This window comes from Eucyclogobius newberryi, unplaced genomic scaffold (assembly GCF_026437365.1).
Source record: "Eucyclogobius newberryi isolate DKJ021-1_F unplaced genomic scaffold, fEucNew1.0.hap1 SCAF_14, whole genome shotgun sequence".
Lineage (NCBI taxonomy): Eukaryota > Metazoa > Chordata > Actinopteri > Gobiiformes > Gobiidae > Eucyclogobius > Eucyclogobius newberryi.
In genome coordinates, this window is record NW_027315768.1 from 29091576 (window position 1) to 29112419 (window position 20844).

The 20844-nt window shown below is 41.7% G+C and overlaps 1 protein-coding gene across 2 annotated transcripts in view; it reads right to left on the reverse strand.

Annotated features, from left to right (window-relative positions):
• Nucleotides 1-768: 768 nt before the first annotated feature.
• The window catches only part of LOC140359937 (neuropilin-2-like), a 185515-nt gene continuing 165439 nt past the window's right edge, over nt 769-20844 (reverse strand). Inside the window, exons 17-18 of one of the 2 annotated variants that reach the window (XM_072445188.1) lie at nt 3926-3985; nt 769-1962 (exon numbers count right to left, since the gene is read on the reverse strand). In XM_072445188.1, the coding sequence (XP_072301289.1) occupies nt 1634-1962; nt 3926-3985 (389 nt within the window). In that variant the 3' untranslated portion in view covers nt 769-1633. Of the gene's footprint in view, nt 1963-3925; nt 3986-11565; nt 15986-20844 lie in introns of those variants that run through there. The other variant, XM_072445189.1, reaches the window with a different exon arrangement.

Genomic DNA, 20844 nt, shown 5'->3' on the forward strand with positions numbered 1-20844 from the left:
AGCAACGGAAAATGTGGCAAAATATAAACAGTGATCAGGCAAAACATTATGACCACCTGCTAGATATAAAACAACGTATTTAACAATGTGTCTATGTTGTTTGTTCAAGGTAAAGTTGTCGTGGCGTGTCTTTGGGATCGGATTATATTGGCTTCTTTTCATTGGCTCACCACCGTTCCAAACTTGGACCAATGATGATGAAACCAGGACTAAAACTGTCCTAAAGCGTCTCTTGTGGGAGCTAACACTGCAGATTTATAAGACACAGGAGCTGCACTAAACTAGGTCCAACCCAGAACTAAACCGGTTCCAACCCAAGACTAAACAAGGTCTGACTGCTGGGATAAACCAATTCAAACTCAGGACTAAACCAGGTCTAACCAAGAGATAAACCAGGTCTAACCCAGGATCTAACCAAGAGATAAACCAGGTCCAGCCCAGGAGCTAACCATGAGATAAACCAGGTCTAACCCAGGATCTAACCAAGAGATAAACCAAGTCTAACCCAGGATCTAACCCAGAGATAAACCTAGTCCAATCCGGGATCTATTCAAGAGATAAACCAGGTCCAACCCAGGATCTAACCAAGAGATAAACCAGGTCTAAACCAAGATCTAACCAAGAGATAAACCTAGTCTAATCCAGGATCTGAACCAGGTCTACCACCTCTAATAGAGGATAGACCACTGCAGACTGGGAACACTCTACAAGAGCTGCAGTTTTGTAGAAGAGAAAATATGAAATTATGATGAATGACATTACCAGACATATTATACCCCAGATGCAACGATGGAGTGAACATTTCTAATTGCTCTTAATGCTTTGCCGGATCACTGTAATCCCAACTTGAACCATGGAGTCAACACAAGCTAACAAAAGTCTAAACAAAAACGGCGCATAGATCTCTACAGGGCGTTACAAACTCAAGCTGACATCTTCTTATCTGAGAGGACACAAGTCTACAACGAAAGAAATAAAACCTTTACTCTTCTATGCCACTGGATTCACGATTCAAGCGCGGGCCGACGAGGCGGTAGGAAGCTAGCAACCTCCCCTAAACGTATAGAACTCATATATAGAAAACAAATCAACCAAAACGTCCATTCTTCTCCTTCTAAACTCTAGTTAGCGACATCTGATAGACTTCTATAGGCATTCACTTGATATGTCTTGACCCGCTCGAAGCTCGGTGGAGGTTCGTTTCTCCCGCTATTTTGGCACAGTATTGAAAACGTCATGCAGAACCCGCCCCCATCCGACTGCGCTGCCATTCCCTCCCCCCCAGTCCAAAACGTCCAGATTGTCACGATGGGGGGGTCGTATAGTCCTCTTCTTGTTCAACGTAAAGGCTTCATGCCACGACGAGGCTGGTGGTGGTGGGTTTCGCGGTTCAAAAAACGGGTTAAAATGTTCATTCCTTCATTCGCTCATTCATTCACAGGCTTGCAGGCAGAGATATGTCGCCGTAGAAAGGGGCTACAGCTAGTTTGAGGCCTCGTAGGGGGAGACGCCGGATCCCGTAGTTTCGCCTGTGGGATGCGGGACGAGCCCCCCTTTTGGACATCAGCGGTATAGCGGGGTACATTGAGTTACATGGCGCTTGTCGATTTTCACCGTCCACCGACAAGTCTTTTCAAGCTTCGGAGCAACACCTCTGCTGGTTGATCTTCACTTTATGCTTGATGCCGTCGTACAGTTCGAAGTTGTAGTTCTCCAGCGTGGTGGAGGACCTGGACGAGAGGCCGCTGTAGGAGCATGTGCAGTAGAGGAGCAGGCCGGCGCAGATGGCACCGAGCAGGACGCCCAGGGAGCTCATGACGATGATGGTGAGCAGGATGGGGTCCAGGGTGTAGAGCCAGGCGTTGTCCTTGTCCTTCTCGGAGACCAGCGTGACGGACGAGGGGTCGGAGTCGGCGGAGGAGGGCGTGGAGAAGGAGGAGGGCCAGCCGGGGAAGACGTACTCTGTCAGGGAGAAGGAGCAGAGAGGGATCAGTGATGTCCTATAATCAAAGGGCAAAGTCATGTGACGGCAGCTACAACAGGAAGCTCAAACCCAATCGAGGGTCAAGTCCCCCAGAGTCTCAAAGTCTTTAGATACCACCGGCTTAAAACCAGGTTTAAAAGTGGGCTGCACAATCACTGGGGAACATTTTTTTTCATCACTGGGGAACATTTTTTGTGTGCTTCTTTTACTGTCTTTTTCTTTTACTTTTTATAGTGTAAAAGTGTCAAATATAAAGCCAATTGTGTTTAGAAAAATTGTGTTTAAAATGCATAAGACATAAACCGCAGAGCGACAAAGATCAATGAGAAAGATCTTAACTAAAATCATTGTAAATGTGTCATTTGTGTGTTTTGTGTGTTTTTGTGTGTTTGGTTGTACTTGTACTTCACGTGTGTACTTCACGTGTGTACATTCACTCAGGATTAAACGTGGCTGTGTGTCACTAACCACTCCACACAAAAGCACCTCCGTTCTCATTTCATTTCACAAGCTAACGCTAACGCTAACTCTTCACCCTTCGCTAATGACTGAGAATCCGCTTTGGGAAATGAGTTATTGTTTGATTCATCGCTCGTGATGGGGAACACTTCCTCCCCAAAGACCACACTTTTTGGTCATTTGGACGAGCTTGTTGTCGAAGCCATCAGCCGAGACATACATTCAAGTGATATATCTGAGAAAATATTATTGTTACAGACACATGTTCTGGAGCGTTTAAGGCGTGTCAGTGATCCGTTATTGTTACAGACACATGTTCTGGAGCGTTTAAGGCGTGTCAGTGATCCGTTATTGTTACAGACACATGTTCTGGAGCGTTTAAGGCGTGTCAGTGATCCGTTATTGTTACAGACACATGTTCTGGAGCGTTTAAGGCGTGTCAGTGATCCGTTATTGTTACAGACACATGTTCTGGAGCGTTTAAGGCGTGTCAGTGATCCGTTATTGTTACAGACACATGTTCTGGAGCGTTTAAGGCGTGTCAGTGATCCGTTATTGTTACAGACACATGTTCTGGAGCGTTTAAGGCGTGTCAGTGATCCGTTATTGTTACAGACACATGTTCTGGAGCGTTTAAGGCGTGTCAGTGATCCGTTATTGTTACAGACACATGTTCTGGAGCGTTTAAGGCGTGTCAGTGATCCGTTATTGTTACAGACACATGTTCTGGAGCGTTTAAGGCGTGTCAGTGATCCGTTATTGTTACAGACACATGTTCTGGAGCGTTTAAGGCGTGTCAGTGATCCGTTATTGTTACAGACACATGTTCTGGAGCGTTTAAGGCGTGTCAGTGATCCGTTATTGTTACAGACACATGTTCTGGAGCGTTTAAGGCGTGTCAGTGATCCGTTATTGTTACAGACACATGTTCTGGAGCGTTTAAGGCGTGTCAGTGATCCGTTATTGTTACAGACACATGTTCTGGAGCGTTTAAGGCGTGTCAGTGATCCGTTATTGTTACAGACACATGTTCTGGAGCGTTTAAGGCGTGTCAGTGATCCGTTATTGTTATAGACACATGTTCTGGAGCGTTTAAGGCGTGTCAGTGATCCGTTATTGTTACAGACACATGTTCTGGAGCGTTTAAGGCGTGTCAGTGATCCGTTATTGTTACAGACACATGTTCTCAGCCCTGGAGGAGCCCGTCTCATTCACTTTGTCTGTTTTGAACATGTGAAGAGCAGAATAACATCTCTCTACACATGCAGCGCTTCACTTTGAAATGCACTGTACCATCACAGACTGGGGCTGTCACGTTGCCTGAGGAGGTTTTTTCTTCCCTTTTCATGGGGAATCACAAGTGCGAGATAGAGCCACAGGCAAAACCCAGTAGTGGCTGTTCTCAGAGGGATAGACTTTTAAAATAGCTGTAGCGCCGCGAGCGAGCAGGAGGCAGAGCGAGGAAGAGGAGAGAGTAAAAACCTTCGCCGATGGTTGGTCTGTTGAAAACGGGGTCTTTGCCGAAATCCATTGGTCTGGGATCTGAAGGAGAGTAAAAAGAAAGAGTTTTGAGCTCAGTTGTTACGACTGCATTGGCATTGTGACGTGTGATACGGCTGTTATCACGGCTGTTGAATCTTTAAAACAATTGTCTGTGCTTTTGAATTTTGTTTTCTTAAATGTCTTTTAAATGTGTAATGTTTTCAAATGTGTGCTGTTATGTCTTTGCCCCAGGTCACACTTGAAAAAGAGGTCTCAATGGTTAAATAAAGGTTAATATTAATAATAATGATTCATAAAAAACATGAATAAATGACTGCTATATTTATATCACGGTATTATTGTTTTGTACCTTCTTATACTATAATTTCAGTTACATTTAAGCTTACATGAAGCCTTAATTTACATGTGTACATTAGTCAGACACAATAATCTGAATTATTTCTGGTGCAATTGTTTCTACCTGTTATTTATGCTGAACTGTGCACAACCATGGTCACAGCCACTTATAATCCAGACTAGACTGTAAAACAAAAGCTTAACATTGACAAAACTAAATCAAGGCTTGTTTAAGAATGATTAGGTTAATTAAAAACAGTATTTGATGGCGGACCTTGTTGTTGTTGCTGCTACGTATTTAGTTTGTTGCTACATCATTATTGCATCAGCTAATATTACATTATTGATACATTTGCAATATTAAGTTCAACTATGTTATTTCATTTATTACATTTTAAACAGTGCATTGGTGCTTGAAAACAGAGCACCAGTGAACAACAACGTCACACTGATGGTTGAATATGAGATGTAATGTTTTGTTAAAGACACAACAATACGCTTGGACTGGAGTTGAACCATCAAAGAAAAGTTTTTTTTATGCCTGATGCCCATCCTGTTACAGTCAACCACTTACACTTGCTCTAAATTAAGAAAATGTGATGCTACGATACTAAAAGATCAAATTTTTTAAACTTGCTCTATTCTTATTTTTGATTCCACAGTGATAAAAAAAACACACACATTTTCAACACAAAATTATTGCAGTTTCTTGAACTTTTCCTTGTGGTCCTGAACTAGTTCTGACATTCAAAAGCGGTGCAATTTCCCATTCACAAACACAAAAAAAATGTGCAGCATCAAAGAGCACCCCGAGTATATGCACTTGGCAGAAATGAAACCAACAACCCTCCAGTTTGAGGGCTTAACCTCACGTTCACACTTTCAACAAATAAGTCAAATTTTCACTCTTCAAAAGTTACTTCTCCCGAACTCCTTTCCAAACACTTGTAGCTGCAAAATCTTTTACAAATTCACATGTTGCTTATCATACAAAATCAAGAATAACAGTTTCCAGAGATTACCTGCCGAAGCTGACACGTTTTACCCTGCGTCAAGTGCCTCGCATTTTGCTTTGCTCAGAAAACCAGTCAAAAGACGCAGTGACGGGGAAAATGCAGCGGGAAAAAAAAACCCATACGAGCCGTTCACGAGACAAAAAACCACATTTATGTCTTGACTAACGCCTTTGTCTCCAACATGGTGGAGTCTAACCAGCTCCAATGGCTCTTTATACTTTCGAGAGCAAAGCGAGGGGTTCGGAGGCTGCTTAAATTCGGTTTATTCAGAGAAATTGATATTAAAATCCTTTCGGGGGAGCGAGGGAAACGTAAGCAGCTGCGCGCGGGGGCAAAGGAACCAAAAACACATTATGAAGCAGTGAAAGAGTAATAGATATTCACATAGATAAGAGGTGAAAAACTCATTTAGTCGATATGAAAAAAGATAGCACGCCTCATTTCCGCTGCCAGATAAGGTCATTTTTCTATTAAGGATTTTAACGTGTGCCGTGTCTACTGTCGATGGCTATAAAAAGACTATAGGAACTCCAGAAGCTCATTACTGATCTGCATTTGAACGGGAAACAGAACAAAAACATTACACAATAGGCGTGGAAAATGTTCTTTGGCATAAATTAAGAGTTTAAGGCGAGACGCAACAGGAAAACTCATTTTTCCTTGCATATTTTTTGTCAGTTTGCTCTCTCAACATATAGGTTTTCATGTGGACGCAACAAAATTGTCTGATAGGCTTCAAAAATGTTTTATTGTGTTATTGAATGCACAGATTTACATGGGACATTGTAACTTCAAAGGCCGTTCACCTCTAAAAGTAGCTCCGACACACCAAACTTTACAGTCTTGACCTAAACAAGATTTTGACAGAACGTATATAAGGCGACATATGTGTGGCGACATTTGTATTTTTAGGCAATTTTCAGTCAGATTTAGTTTGATGAACATCTAAATAATAATCAAAAATGCTCTGAATGTTTTTTTGTTGCTGGAAATAACACATCCACAAACTAGACCAACATTTATACTTGGCTTTGTCCATTTTTCAATTTTAAATGCCCCAGATATGTGCAATAATGTCTGTTTTACACATAAAATGCCTGATTTCTATATGAAAACATTACAGGATGAAAAAGTTGCAATACATTTTTTTCTTACATTTATGTGAGTAAACTACAGGAGAAGTTTCAAATTCATATATTTAAATTATTAAATTAAAGACTTTTTTCCTATTCACCTGCAGTGTCTTGCCTCAATGTTAACACAATATATACTTTCAATAAACAGTATCATGAGAGAGCTCTTACATTCACGTTATTTACTTAATGTTTTGCAAATAAAAAGAGGAAAGATTTCTTATGGACATTGTGCTTTTTCATCTCAATATAAATCTTAAAGAGACAAAAAGCACACATCACGCGTTACTTCCAAATCAGGACGATATTGAAAACGTTTTTGGAGTGCGGCGTAAAAAAATTGTAAATTTAGCAATCAAAGTACAACTTGCAATCCCTGCAATTGATTCACCTCCACGTGCAGAGCGAGGAACGACAAATCACGCTACAATCAGAGCGAGCAGCAGCAAGTCCTACATGGAAGAAGCCTGGACCGTCACATTGACAGTAGATGAATGCAATCAACTAGCAGCCATTTACGAAGCAATATGTACGTTATTAACAACAAGGTGAACTATACTGGATGCACGTTTTGCTTTGTCTGTCATGTTTGTTAGTGGATCAAAACTGGGACTAAATACAGAATTTAAGACCAAATAACGAGCCCAGTATGGGATTAAACTGATCCGTCTAGCTCGAGATCGATAGTGACCAAAAAATAAGTCTCTTGATCACAATATTCCGAGTATAAATTAGAAATGTGCTCAATGTCTTGGTTGAGGTTCAAGTTTTGTGAATGGACCATAACATTTACCAAAAAAGGGTAGAAATGTCACTTTATATCATTGTTGTTAAAATGACACCAGACATTTCTATCTCATTTACACTTGCAATTTATTTTATTTATGCTTTGTGTATTTAATTTATTTAATTTCTATAATTTCTATAATTTCTATAATTTATTTTATTTATTTTATTTATTTTATTTATTTTATTTATTTTATTTATTTTATTTATTTTATTTATTTTATTTATTTTATTTATTTTATTTATTTTATTTATTTTATTTTACATATCTCCCACATCTACTGTATTTTTCGGACTATAAGTCTAAGGAAGAAGAATACGTACGAAGGTGTTAGCGTTAGCATACGTCATGTAGCTGAAGGTGTTAGCGTTAGCATACGTACACCTATTCACCATGTTCTCTCATCTGTTATTATTTTAAACTGCATTTCACGATGAAATGTCTGTTCTTGGTCTTTTTTTTTTTTTTAAATCCCCAAAAATGCGACTTATATATGTTTTTATCTTCTCTATTATGCATTTTTTGGCTGGTGCGACTTATACTCCGGTGCGACTTATAGTCCGGAAACTACGGTACTTGCTTTAATTTCATTGCAAGTGTTTTTTATTGCTCAAACAAACCTTTAAAAACTTCTTACAGCGAGTGCTTATCTCTTGTTTGGCGAAACCATGGCACCTTTAATCCAGTTCAATACAGTAGGATTTCTCAGTACTCACATACACTTTCAGAGCGTTTCATTAAATTCTGTTGCATAAAGTAGCTGTCTTATCCAAGCCTTTTAATGATACACTTTTAAACCCAGGGGCCCAACGCGTTAAGTAGAAACATCCATCGGATCTGATTTTCTTTCCCAATTAGAGAAAAAATGAGGCCTTTTAGGTTCAGGCAAAAACACAGACATCTACCGACGCCATTAAATTAGGCCTGGGGATCATTTTGAATACTTGTTCCGTGTTGCTCCGCCAGGACACGGCGCGGCGAGGGAGAGTCAGAAATGCTTAGCGCAGACTTTTATGAACGCGATCAAGTCCATTAACTAATGAGAAATATTAAAAGGCTTCAGCGCCGAGCGTGACGGAGGAGGCCGAGCGAACGGGCGAGTGATTTAGAACGGCCAGAAGAAGCCAGGACGTTTTCCAAATCTTGCAAAAGAAAAAAAAACACAGTCCGACTGAATGAAAAGGAGAAAAGTGCGTGGGCAGCACAGCATAAACAGGACCACATATCATTTGTCTGTTTGAGAAGCGGCGAGCATTGATTGGCTCGTGGCACGGGTCGCCACGATGACTCATAATAGGTGTAAATCACGAGCTGGTCGATGCCAATGGAGGACGCGGAGGGTTCAGAGGCGGGAAAATGATAAGCAAGCACAAAATGAGTCCAACTGTGGAGGAGCAAAGCCAGAAAAGAGCCTTGTTTGAAATGGATGGATTTAATCATGTTTCAGTTAGCATCCTTGTGCGTGACTTAAGGTGGGGCGTCCACTTTCTGTTCAAAGTCTATGAGGTCGTGAAGCCTGCGTGACGCGGTGCGTTTAGGGCGTTTAAGGGTCGGACGCCCAGGATGATGCTGAATAAAGCTGAACTTTTTACGCTCACCTACGTGTTTCATTCTCCAGAAGAAGCACCAAAACAAACCCTGCACCGGCACAATATCCTCCAGACGCAGGAGCAAAGGATGATATGTTCACCAAAGTGAAGTATCTGAGCCGTTGTAGAGCTTTGTAACACAAATACACCAAAGCCACGCTCTGCAGCCGCTCTGCAGCCGCTCTCCAGCCGCTCTGCAGCAGCTCTGCAGCCGCTCTGCAGCCGCTCTCCAGCCGCTCTGCAGCAGCTCTGCAGCCGCTCTGCAGCCGCTCTGCAGCCGCTCTGCAGCCGCTCTGCAGCCGCTCTGCAGCCGCTCTGCAGCCGCTCTCCAGCCGCTCTGCAGCCGCTCTCCAGCCGCTCTCCAGCCGCTCTGCAGCCGCTCTGCAGCCGCTCTCCAGCCGCTCTGCAGCCGCTCTCCAGCCGCTCTGCAGCAGCTCTGCAGCCGCTCTGCAGCCGCTCTGCAGCCGCTCTGCAGCAGCTCTGCAGCCGCTCTGCAGCCGCTCTGCAGCCGCTCTGCAGCCGCTCTGCAGCCGCTCTCCAGCCGCTCTGCAGCCGCTCTGCAGCCGCTCTGCAGGAGAACACACTGGGGAACACAACAACACTCATCTGGACCCTTTGGGGGCACGTTTGCTGGTGTCGGCCTCGAGCTAGAGGCGCTTCCTTTAGACCAAAGAGTTTTCTTTTATTTGAGCTTGTTGTGGACCTGGTTTGACCCGGGCCTTGTCCATGTTTAATCCCAGTTTGGTTTCAGTTTTGATGTGGTGTTTGTGAACTCTAAACCTGTCTGACATCACAGTGTCTCATTTACTCCAGACCAATTTCATACCAAATATGTTTATGATACAAAATGACTCTTTTCTTTTTCAAAGAGCAACACAACTGATCTTTTCTTGTGACGTAATCAACCTTGGGCACTTCTAGATCATCGAAACATCTTTAGTGTGAACATGAATTTATATCCATCGATTCAAATAATGTACTCATTTATGTATCAGCATCAACCGTATGAACAGCTTTTCTGGCAAATTCAATCTGTCAGTCCAGTTTACTCATATTACAGAATGTGTCTTTTTATATTGTCTCAAATGATTGATAAATCCCATGGGGTCTTAAAACGTTTGGCTTATGCCGTACACAAAGTAACAAATACATGAATAACTCATGTACTCATGTAACTATTTCTAAGAACAAATGTGTGAAATAGTCAAGTGTTGTTATAACAACATTTACACTGAACACTACTCGGGGCCAGTGGACAAAAAAACGTAATAAACACCTTTTAAAGAGTTACCGTATTTTCTGGACTATAAGTCGCACCTTTTTTCATAGTTTTGGTCGGCGTGCCACTTATACTTATATTTATACTTATATACTTATACTCCAGAGCGACTTATATGTGATATTATTTGTTATTTTCACACTTGCAACTGCATTTCATACTCCAGTGCGACTTATTTTTTTCTTCTCTATTATGCATTTATTGGCTGGTGCGACTTATAGTCCAGAAAATACGGTAATCAGGTAAAATGATGAAAGCATCTGACATAAAGTCGACACTAAACTTTCCACTGGACTTTACTCTTTACACTGGAGGAGCAGATTGAAGTCTGACAAACAAAACGACTTGATATTTCCCTCTTTTCTCCGACTTATCCACCGTCTGCAGATGTTCTTTTCTGCTCTGCCAAAAGCCCTTCTTTTATCTGCACTTCCGATTCAAACAAACCCAAAATCTATCGTTCGTGCCGTCTGTCTGGGAGACGTTTCCAAGGTTTCCTAATGGGCGCTCATCCCGGGAGAGGTTTTGCTTTTTTCCCCCATTTTATTTGGGTTTTTGCGACTCTGGGAAAGCAAAAATAAGGAGGTTTAAAAGGATAAAAAAACAGAGGAGGCAAGATTTTGATAAAACACAGATTTATGGTAGACGTCCCAAACAAATCAATGCAATAATCAATCCAGCCGCTCATCGCGACTGGATTTGAACTCATTAGAACAAAAGGCAACGGTTTTCTATTAAGACCTTCTCTGGGAATAAACAATCAGAAATATAAAATGTACACACACAAGTGACTCGTGTTTGTTTGGCAAAAATTGCAGTTCCTTTTAAGATTCACAGTCGAGTGTAAAAGAGCTGGGCTGAAACGTCAAAAAGTGCGAACAATAAAAGGCAGAAAACACAACGTATTTGAGGATTTGGGTAATTTTCAACATTTTAAGGAGGATACACAGGTAGAATATTAGATTTTAAAGGTATTTCTGATCAAAACATGGTGTGATCAAAAACTGTGATCATTTACTATTATTATTATTATCATTTTTCTTATTTGAATGTTTCTTATTATTTTTCTAATTATTCTTATTATTTAATTATTAATCCATTTTATATCTAAGGCAAAAATGTTAACGTACAAAAATATTACGACATTTACCATTTTAGGGAGCGATGGCTATTGAATAAATATTATCAGCAAATTTAAAATAAGAGCTTTAAAAATTATCCAGTCAAATTTAAGCGTTAATATAAGTTCTTTTGATTTAAAAAACAAAACAAAACACAATTATTTCATGTTGATGCACATTCGAAAATCAAGTTTCAGAAAAAATCTTGCATAATTGTTCACAGTTTAAAGGTGCACTACATATGTTCAGGTGGAGGGTCTGACCAGATGTTCTTTGGGATGTGTTTCCAAAGTGTGGCATTCAAATACAAATAAAAAAAAAATTCCAGGTATTAAAAAAAAAAAAAAAAATTCCAGGTTATAAAAAAAAAAAAATTCCAGGTAAAAAAAAAAAAAAAAAAATCCAGTAAAAAAAAAAAAAATCCAAAAAAAATCCAGAATATTTTCAAGCCATAAAACGCCTGTAACAAAATAAACTGTTGAGCTTTACAGTACGTTCGATGCCCTACTGTGGAGCATTAGCATCACACAGAGGTCGAGCACCACCAGAAAAGCTCCGCAGTGCACCTTTAAAGCCTGGATTTGCCGCCCCGGTCCGGACAGCACAACACATGAGACGTTTGGTAAGACAGTAAGAGACACAGACATGGGACATAGAGAGTAAAGTCAGGCAAATGTCCATTCACGCCGCACTATCGACCCAAGGCACGAGCTCGTTCCGGGCGGAGGAGGTTTGAACAGTTTAAAGCACATCGAAAAGAAAGGCATCTCGGGGGAAACCAACGGCAACGGCTCGGACCTTTGTGCGTTTCGTCGAAACCGTTCTCGTCGCAGCGAGCGGTTTGGAGGGTTTTAAAGTGATGAAGAATGACTGACGAGGCTGAATGATGTTTCTGTCGAGCGGTCGCAATGACGTTGTTCTGAACATCATCGCTTATTATAATTTAGGTTATAATTTAGGTTATAATTTAGGTTATAATTTAGGTTATAATTTAGGTTATAATTTAGGTGAGGAAATGAGTTATGGTTAAAGTGATGTGAAGTTTAGGAGCCGGATTATGGACAAGACGAGGGTTTGGTTACATTTCGGAACAGGATTATGGATAAAGTTTGTGTTTGATTAACTTTATGAGCAGGAATCAGATTAATATTAGTTTAAATTAAATAAAGGGACAGGATTATGATTAAAGTTTGGGTTTGGTTAAGTTTAAGGACAAGATTATGATTAAAGTTTGGGTTTGGTTAAGTTTAAGGACAAGATTTTGGTTAAAGTTTGGGTTTGGTTATCTTTATGAGCAGGAATCAGATTAAGATTATTTTAAATTATATTACGGAAAAGGATTATGTTTAAAGTTTGGGTTCGGTTAAAAATAAACAACTAATTACCACAATCCTTATCTCGGTAACAGTTTAGGCCTGTTTATAACAATTAAACGTACTCAAAAGTAAATGGTCAAAGTAAACTGATTTACATGAGAAATATAACGACATTTAAGACAAATCTGTTTAAATTCGTCACGGTTACGACAATATCGCAGTAAAAGGCGCGTTCACTTTTCTGCACATGTCCCGCTTTGCCTTGACCGTCACACGTTAGCATGGCCTTTACTCGGACCTACTATCTCCACGGAGACAAGCGAGCGACGCCACCCAAGCCAAAGTGACGGGTCAGATCTCCGGAGAGGCGAGCCCGCTTACGATACGAGATTGCATGTTTTTTGAGCGCGTATTTTCAGCAATAAAACACAAAAAGAAATGCGAGACGGACATGTTTAAAGCCCCACTGTGGGATGCGAGATGGACACGTTTGAAGCAACACTGTGGGACATTCCAGGCAAAGCGATAACGTCCCCAACAAGAGTAATGTTGTCCCCATTTCAATGAAACAGAACAAAGATCTGCTGGATGTTGTCACGTCCGCTGAAAGGCAATCGGCAAAAGGCAATTTTCTCCCTTTTGCCGAGTAAAGCCGACCGCCGGCAGCAGAACGCCGCTCCGAGGAGACGGCCGCCTTGTTTGTTTGACTTGTGGACATGGCCGTTAGACAGGTAACACTAATTCTCCGGCCCCCGTCTCCTAATCTACTCGGATCTGCTCCGGCGACGGGTAAACAGCGTCTGGGAAAAGGCTCGTCTACTTCTGTGGCACTTCAGTAAATCGTGTAAATTCTTTAAATCCTTTGGACTGCGGAGGCAAAAGTACGTTTCAAATAATGAGGTTTGTAGGGGTTGAAGAGGAGATACTTTTACCATGGGTTTGGCTGGAGCCACATTTTCACATTTCTTCTTTTGTGTATGTTGTAAACAGCTGGAACCGTTAATGGTTAAGGTTTAAGAACAGGATTATGGATAAGATTAGGGTTTTTGTTTAATTTTATGTTCATTTTATGTAAATGGTTGGAACAATTAATGCTTTTCCAAAGAGCACAATGCTAAAATGTCATTCAACTTTTGCATTCTGGCAGCCAAAACTAAATTCATAGATTATATTGTCAAGAAATGTAATGCAACCCATCTCAAACTCATTGAGTTTTTGCCAAAAAGTGACATTTTTCACACAAAAAACAATAATAAGCAAACAGCCTGAACCATGTCACTTTTCATGTCTCGTGTTTTTGATTTGCCTGGAATGTTCCACAAAACGGCATTAAACTCATCTATCCCCATGGAGCCAACACCAGGCGTCACCAGGCCGAGTTACAGGTCAGATCTGTGGCGAGGCGAGTCAACTCACAGTAAAATTGCATGCTTTTCAACGTATTTTTGCCCATAAATACACTAGTAATCGGACAAATGCGAGATAGATAACTGCGTAACGTTCCAGGCAATGTAAAGACAACCCCCTCCCCCAAAAAGTGACACAATACATCTTTAAAACCCATATGGCTATCTTTAATCCCACTTTATTTTGGTATCTTTCCCTCCTCAGCATTCGCGTGGGTGTAAACTCGACGTAATGTACTCGCCACCGGTCCTACGGCTGTTTCCACTAATAAAACGTAACTGGCAAAATGCAATACCAGGAACAAATCTCACGTCTCCACTCGCGTCTCCTTAAGACAGTCTCACAGTTGGACAAATGTAACGCACACGGGTGAAGACAAACGCACAATTATACTTGGTCTTATCGGTTCTGCTGTACCGCTCCGGCTCTAAACTCGCCACGCAGCTGTGAATTCAACACGGGGACCGAATTTCCGAAACACTATCCTCCGACGTGCACCGCTATAGCAGCTGTTGTGCATTTTACCCCCTATTACTTACTACATTCATGAGGTCAATAAGGTCAAGCGATTTGCAACAACAAATGTACACATACTTTTAGTCATAAGCATCAGATGTAACTCTAACCCTTAAAGCAACACTATGCAACCAGAATGTGTAGATGTAACACCGTGAAACCAAAGAGGAGTTTGGAGAATTCCTGGATTTAGGTTTATAGAAAAAGTGGAGCAAAAGTATGTCATTAAAACAGCAAGCGGCGATAAAGGGCCCTTGCCAAAGTACAATGGAGATTCCCATTCATTATGACCTGCTTTATTTTACAAGTAAACTTCAAATTTTCACACTGAACTGAACCACTTTATAATAATTACACCTTAAGTTGCCTTAATAAAGCATGAACAAAGACTTAATACATAATGAACAAAGCATGAACAAAGACTTAATACATAATGATCAAATAGTTTTTTATGGATGATTCGGGCTTAGTAAACTACTTAAATAAGGGTAGTTGGGGAATACGTTTAGTTACAAAGCCAGAGTAATTTTTAATTAACTATGTATTCATTATGAAATAAGTGTTAGTTCATGCTTTATTAAGGCTATTAAAAGTGTAGTTATTAGCGTTACCATTAAACATCTTAAGTAGCAGAATATTTGAACAGCTTTCATTTATGGTATAATATTGGCACATTGGCATATATAGACTAGATTTGCAAAAATAATACTGAAATTGGATGGAAAAATAAAACTGAAAACTGGATTTAATTGGACGGCCCTTTTGGGTGCGGTCAACTAGAACACACAGTTCATTTTGACATTTTAACCGTCAACCTGATCGACTCCTCATATCTGCGACTTGCAAAATCCTAACTAATTAATTACATAAAACTAATTACATAACGTTGCTTTAAGTGCACATTTGAGTCTATTGGTTCTGATTTCTTCGCACCACCACCGCCATCATCACATGAAAGTTGCACACAAGTCTATTCCCCGTCGGCTTTGCGAAGTCCTCTCCTGTATCTCCGTCCCGAGCGTCGCCGGGTTGAAGCCACGACTCGCACTCCAAATATCCCAGATTCCAAGCACAGTGGGGGCGAAAAAAACCCACATCCGTAGATATCCGCGACCAAACGTGCTGGAACCTCTTCTCAAAGTCAATTTGCAAAAGCTATTCAAAACCACTCGACGTTCGTTCAGCATTGCGTGTCAAAGTCGTCCTTTTCCAGTCGTATGGTGAGCGTCGGGTCGCCGTTGGGCTGCGACCCGGGATACATGTGGTTCTGGTGGATTAGGTTGTAATGCAAGTTCTGATTCGGATAGCTGGTGTAGTTGGCCTGCGCGCTCGGGGGCTGGTTGTTGTGGTACGTCACGGAATGGTGGCTGCTCTTCTTCGGCGCCCAGTGGTAGCGGTGGCAGCACAAAATGACAGTCACGGTCACCACCACCAGCAGCAAGAAGGCGCCAACTCCGGCCAAGACGTAGTACCAGAAAACGGGGAGAGGCTGCGCGACCACTGAGTCTACCGTGGGCTCCATCCCAGACATGGCACCCCCTAGAGGGCAGGAGGATATTATTTGTAAATGCGTTGCGGTGTCAAAAGTGCCAAAGAGGTGCAGACATGCAGGCCACGAAGAGAAGCGCGGGTGACAAGCGGCAAGACTCAAATATTTGCATTGGAACAAGGACGGGTCTTCGGGATGTCGCACCGTGTCGAGGTAGAAACCGAAGCCGGGCACCAAATCGGCCTTTTTTCCATTCACAAGTTCCATGTTTTTGCAATTCAAATATTTGATTTCTTTGAACACAGACTGTATGAGGTTGTCGTGCTTGTTGTTACAGTGGAAGCAATCTGCTAGAACACACAATTTGCTGTTGCTAACTATGTGCTAACTTGCTAATTGTGCTATTACTATTATTAGTACTAGCTAGCTTATATGGCGACATCATCATCCGACTAAAACGATAAAATAAACAATATACAATTATTTATGAAAGCATTCCATGAACAAAAGCTAAATAAATCATTGCGTAGAAGGATTATTTTTGCAACTTTCATTATTTTGACATTTGTAATCTATATGATTATGTTGTTGTTATGATGTTATTATACTAATACTGATAAGAAGAAGATAAGACGTGTACCTTGTGGAAGAATAAAGTTTGTGCGTCCAAAATTAAACCCATTTCAGTTGACTTGCTTTGGCCCTGTTCTAGTCCTTGTTTAGTCCTGATCTGGTCCAGGTTTAGTTTTGGGTTTATATTTGTGATTTAGTCCCAATTTTGATGTGACAAATGGGCAATTTTGAACTAACTAAACCAAGGACCGGAACAGGACCAAACCATGTCGAAATCAGGACCAAACTCCCGGACTTGACCAGATCCAGATCCAACCAGGACTTGACCAGATCCAACCAGGACCTGACCAGATCCAACCAGGACTTGACCAGATCCGACCAGGACTTGACCAGATCCAACCAGGACCTGACCAGATCCAACCAGGACCTGACCAGAGCAAGTGTTTTTTATGTATGTTTTTAATGTGATAAAGTATATTTTTGAACATATAAAATATCTTAAAATACATGTTCATATATTTCAGTTTGTTCAAAAGGAAGTAGGATAAAGTTTTAATCCTAGCAAAGTTCATCAGGTACAATAAATCAAGTCCAGATGTTGACATGAGTTATTGAATAAGCCGGAGAAACACATGATCACTAACGTGGAATATACTGTAGTAGCCTAAACACATAAGTAAATGCTTTGCCTCTATTGATATTATTTTCCTTGTCAAATAATGCACGGGGATCTGTAGAACACACAATAATAATACAAAGATTCCTAAGATCCTTTCCAAGTGGCTCTTTTGTTCCTCTTCTCTAAATCTTGCAGAAACCATTTGATTGGGTTTGTTTTTATATTGACCCGTGTCCTGACTTTGCTTCAGTTCCACATCTAATTTGTTCCATATTTTCACCGTAGAAGCTGTTCAAAGTTGTCCTGGGCCTGTGGGATTTGGAAACATAGCCCTTCTCTTAATTTATACTCAGAATATTTTTCGTGAAACTGTTTTTCCCCCCCCGACTTCAAAAATCGCAGAGAAATCAATGATGTCATAAGTGCGAACGCCGCCTTGTAGTTTCACAAAATCACTGCAGAGAGGAACCGGATCTGTACTTTTACTAATCACTGGAGGGCGTTTGAACAAATTCTAGCTCCATTTTTTAACACAATTGCCTATAATCTACACAGTCGATGTTCAAAGAGTGACACGTGGAGGCAGAGGCCGTGCTGTCATCTGGAAACAGACAAAAGCTTCACGCGACGCCCGGTTCTGACACAAAGAGGAGACGTCTCGAGCGAAGAGTTCAACCTCTCCGGAGCGCCAACTTCGAAGGCGAAAAGGAATGACTGAGAAAACTCGGAGCGCTCGGCGAGTCGGAGGCGTCATTAAAGCGGCGAATGTGAGCGAAATGGAGACAGGTCTTGTGCAAACGCGGCGGAGAGGGAGAGCGCTAATCCGGCCATGATATCTTTAATCCCGCATTAAAGGGTTTGTCTAAAACTTCGATACACTGTCAACCGGCTGTGAGAGAAACCCACAGAGAAGAGGAGAAACAGAGGGAGGGATGGAGGGAGAAGAGGAGAGGAAGAAAGCAAGGCGAGAAAGTGCGGAAGCTAAGACGCCAAAGTACAGAGAGACAGAGAGAAAGAGAGGGAGGAGGAAGCAGAGGAGGGGGAAAAGAAAGTGAGATAAAGAGAGGAGGAGAGGGAGAGAGGAGGGAGAATGATAGAAGGGTTATGAAGAAGAGGAGAAGAGAAAGAATAAGAACATTAGAGAGTGTAAGAGAGAGAAGATGATAATAGTGTCGAGAGAGGGAGAGAGTGTGACGAGGTAAACGAAAGAAGTGAGAGAGGGAGAGAGATATTAAGGAAGACGGAGAAAGAGGATGAGAAAGAGAGAAAAGAGAAGAAGTAAGAGAGGGAGAGAGCGATTAAGGAAGATGGAGAAAGAGGATGAGAACAAGATAAAAGACAGGAAGTGAGAGAGGAAGAGAGAGCGATTAAGGACGATGGAGAAAGAGGATGAGAAAGAGAGAAACAAATACAGAGATAGATCGATATATAGATGGATAGATGGATAATGTTGTGGATTTTCTGTCAATACCATAACCAAATCGTTCGGCTCAAACGGTGGATATTTTGCCACAAACGCACCAAAACAGACTAAACACGAGCAAAACAAGTGTGTGAAGAAGAGTTTTCAGCTCAAACATCCCAAGGTCCTCGAGAGCCAGACGACACAGACCTGGAGGTCATGTGACTGACGCTCATCGCATGATCATTCATTCATCTAAGGTGTGGAAACATGACATGTTCCCACGGCAATAGAGAGAGGGAGTAAAGGAGAAGTGAAAGAGAGAGAGAGAGAGAGAGAGAGAGACAAATTTGGAGAGGGAGAAAAGGAGAAGTGAAAGAGAGAGAGAGAGGGAGGTGGAGAGGGAGTAAAGGAGAAGTGAGAGAGAGAGAGAGAGGGAGAGAGAGGGAGTAAAGGAGAAGTGAAAGAGAGAGAGAGAGAGAGAGAGAGAGAGAGAGAGACAAATTTGGAGAGGGAGAAAAGGAGAAATGAAAGAGAGAGAGAGAGAGAGAGAGAGAGAGAGAGAGAGAGAGAGACAAATTTGGAGAGGGAGAAAAGGAGAAATGAAAGAGAGAGAGAGAGGGAGGTGGAGAGGGAGTAAAGGAGAAGTGAGAGAGAGAGAGAGAGGGAGAGAGAGGGAGTAAAGGAGAAGTGAAAGAGAGAGAGAGAGAGAGAGAGAGAGAAATTTGGAGAGGGAGAAAAGGAGAAGTGAAAGAGAGAGAGAGAGGGAGGTGGAGAGGGAGTAAAGGAGAAGTGAGAGAGAGAGAGAGAGGGAGAGAGAGGGAGTAAAGGAGAAGTGAAAGAGAGAGAGAGAGAGAGAGAGAGAGAGACAAATTTGGAGAGGGAGAAAAGGAGAAGTGAAAGAGAGAGAGAGAGAGGGAGGTGGAGAGGGAGAAAAGGAGAAGTGAAAGAGAGAGAGAGAGAGAGAGAGAGAGAGAGAGACAAATTTGGAGAGGGAGAAAAGGAGAAGTGAAAGAGAGAGAGAGAGGGAGGTGGAGAGGGAGTAAAGGAGAAGTGAGAGAGAGAGAGAGAGGGAGAGAGAGGGAGTAAAGGAGAAGTGAAAGAGAGAGAGAGAGAGGGAGGTGGAGAGGGAGAAAAGGAGAAGTGAAAGAGAGAGAGAGAGAGGGAGTAAAGGAGAAGTGAGAGAGAGAGAGAGAGGGAGTAAAGGAGAAGTGAGAGAGAGAGAGAGAGAGAGAGAGAGAGAGAGAGAGAGAGAGAGAGAGAGGGAGTAAAGGAGAAGTGAGAGAGAGAATGAAAGACGGGAGAAAAGTGAGAGAAAGGAAGGTGAAGAATAAGAGAGAAAGAGATAAAAGGAAATGGAGACAGAGGATGAGAAAGAGAGAAAGAGAGAGGAAAGAGAAGCGGTAAGAGAGGGAGAGAGAAGGAGAGAGAGAGGTGGCGAGGGAGAAAATGAGAAGTGAAGTGAGAGAGAGAATGAAAGAGGGGAGTGAGAAGTGAGAAAAAGGGAGGAGAAGAAGAGGAGAGCAGCAAGAGAGGGAGAGAGACAAATACAGAGACAGATCGAGCGAGATATGTAGATATATGTATCCGGAGAGAGAGAGAGAGAGAGAGAGACAGAGAGAGAGAGAGAGAGAGAGAGAGAGAGAGAGAGAGAGAGAGAGAGAGAGAGAGAGAGAGAGAGAGAGAGAGAGAGAGAGAGAGAGAGAGAGAGAGAGAGAGAAAGGGGTGAAAACACAGCAGTAAGGTAAAAGACAAGTGAGAAATGATGGGGGTAGAGAGAGTGAAAGTAGAGAGGAGGGCGAGGAGTGAGAGAGTGAAGAGAGAGATTTGGGAAAGAAAATAAAGAAAAAGTGAGAGAGAGTGAACAAAGGGAGGAAGAAAAGAGAGAGAAAGGGAAGCGAGGAAGAGGATGAGAATGAAAGAATGAAATGAAGAAAGAAGAAAGGAGAAAAAAAAGGGCAGTAAGAGAGAGAGAAAGGGAAGAGAGAGGAAGAGAAGACAGAGGAGAAAGAGAGAGATTAGAGAGAGAAAAGGAAAAGATAAGATGTTTATAAAAATACGTCGACGTCTTTCTCAAAGTCAGAAAAATACATTATGAACAAAGAACTCATCGATATTCGTTTATTTGACCTAAAGTGAGAACATGAGGACAAACCCTACATTTGTGCTGCATTTAAAACCTTTATTTGCACATTTATGATGATTAAATTGTCTTTTTTAAACATGTTTTTAGGGTAAGAGACTCGGTGTGGTCTCCCACCTCACTCTTGTTACCCCTGAACTCAAGAATTATAATTGTGAACACTTTAGAAACA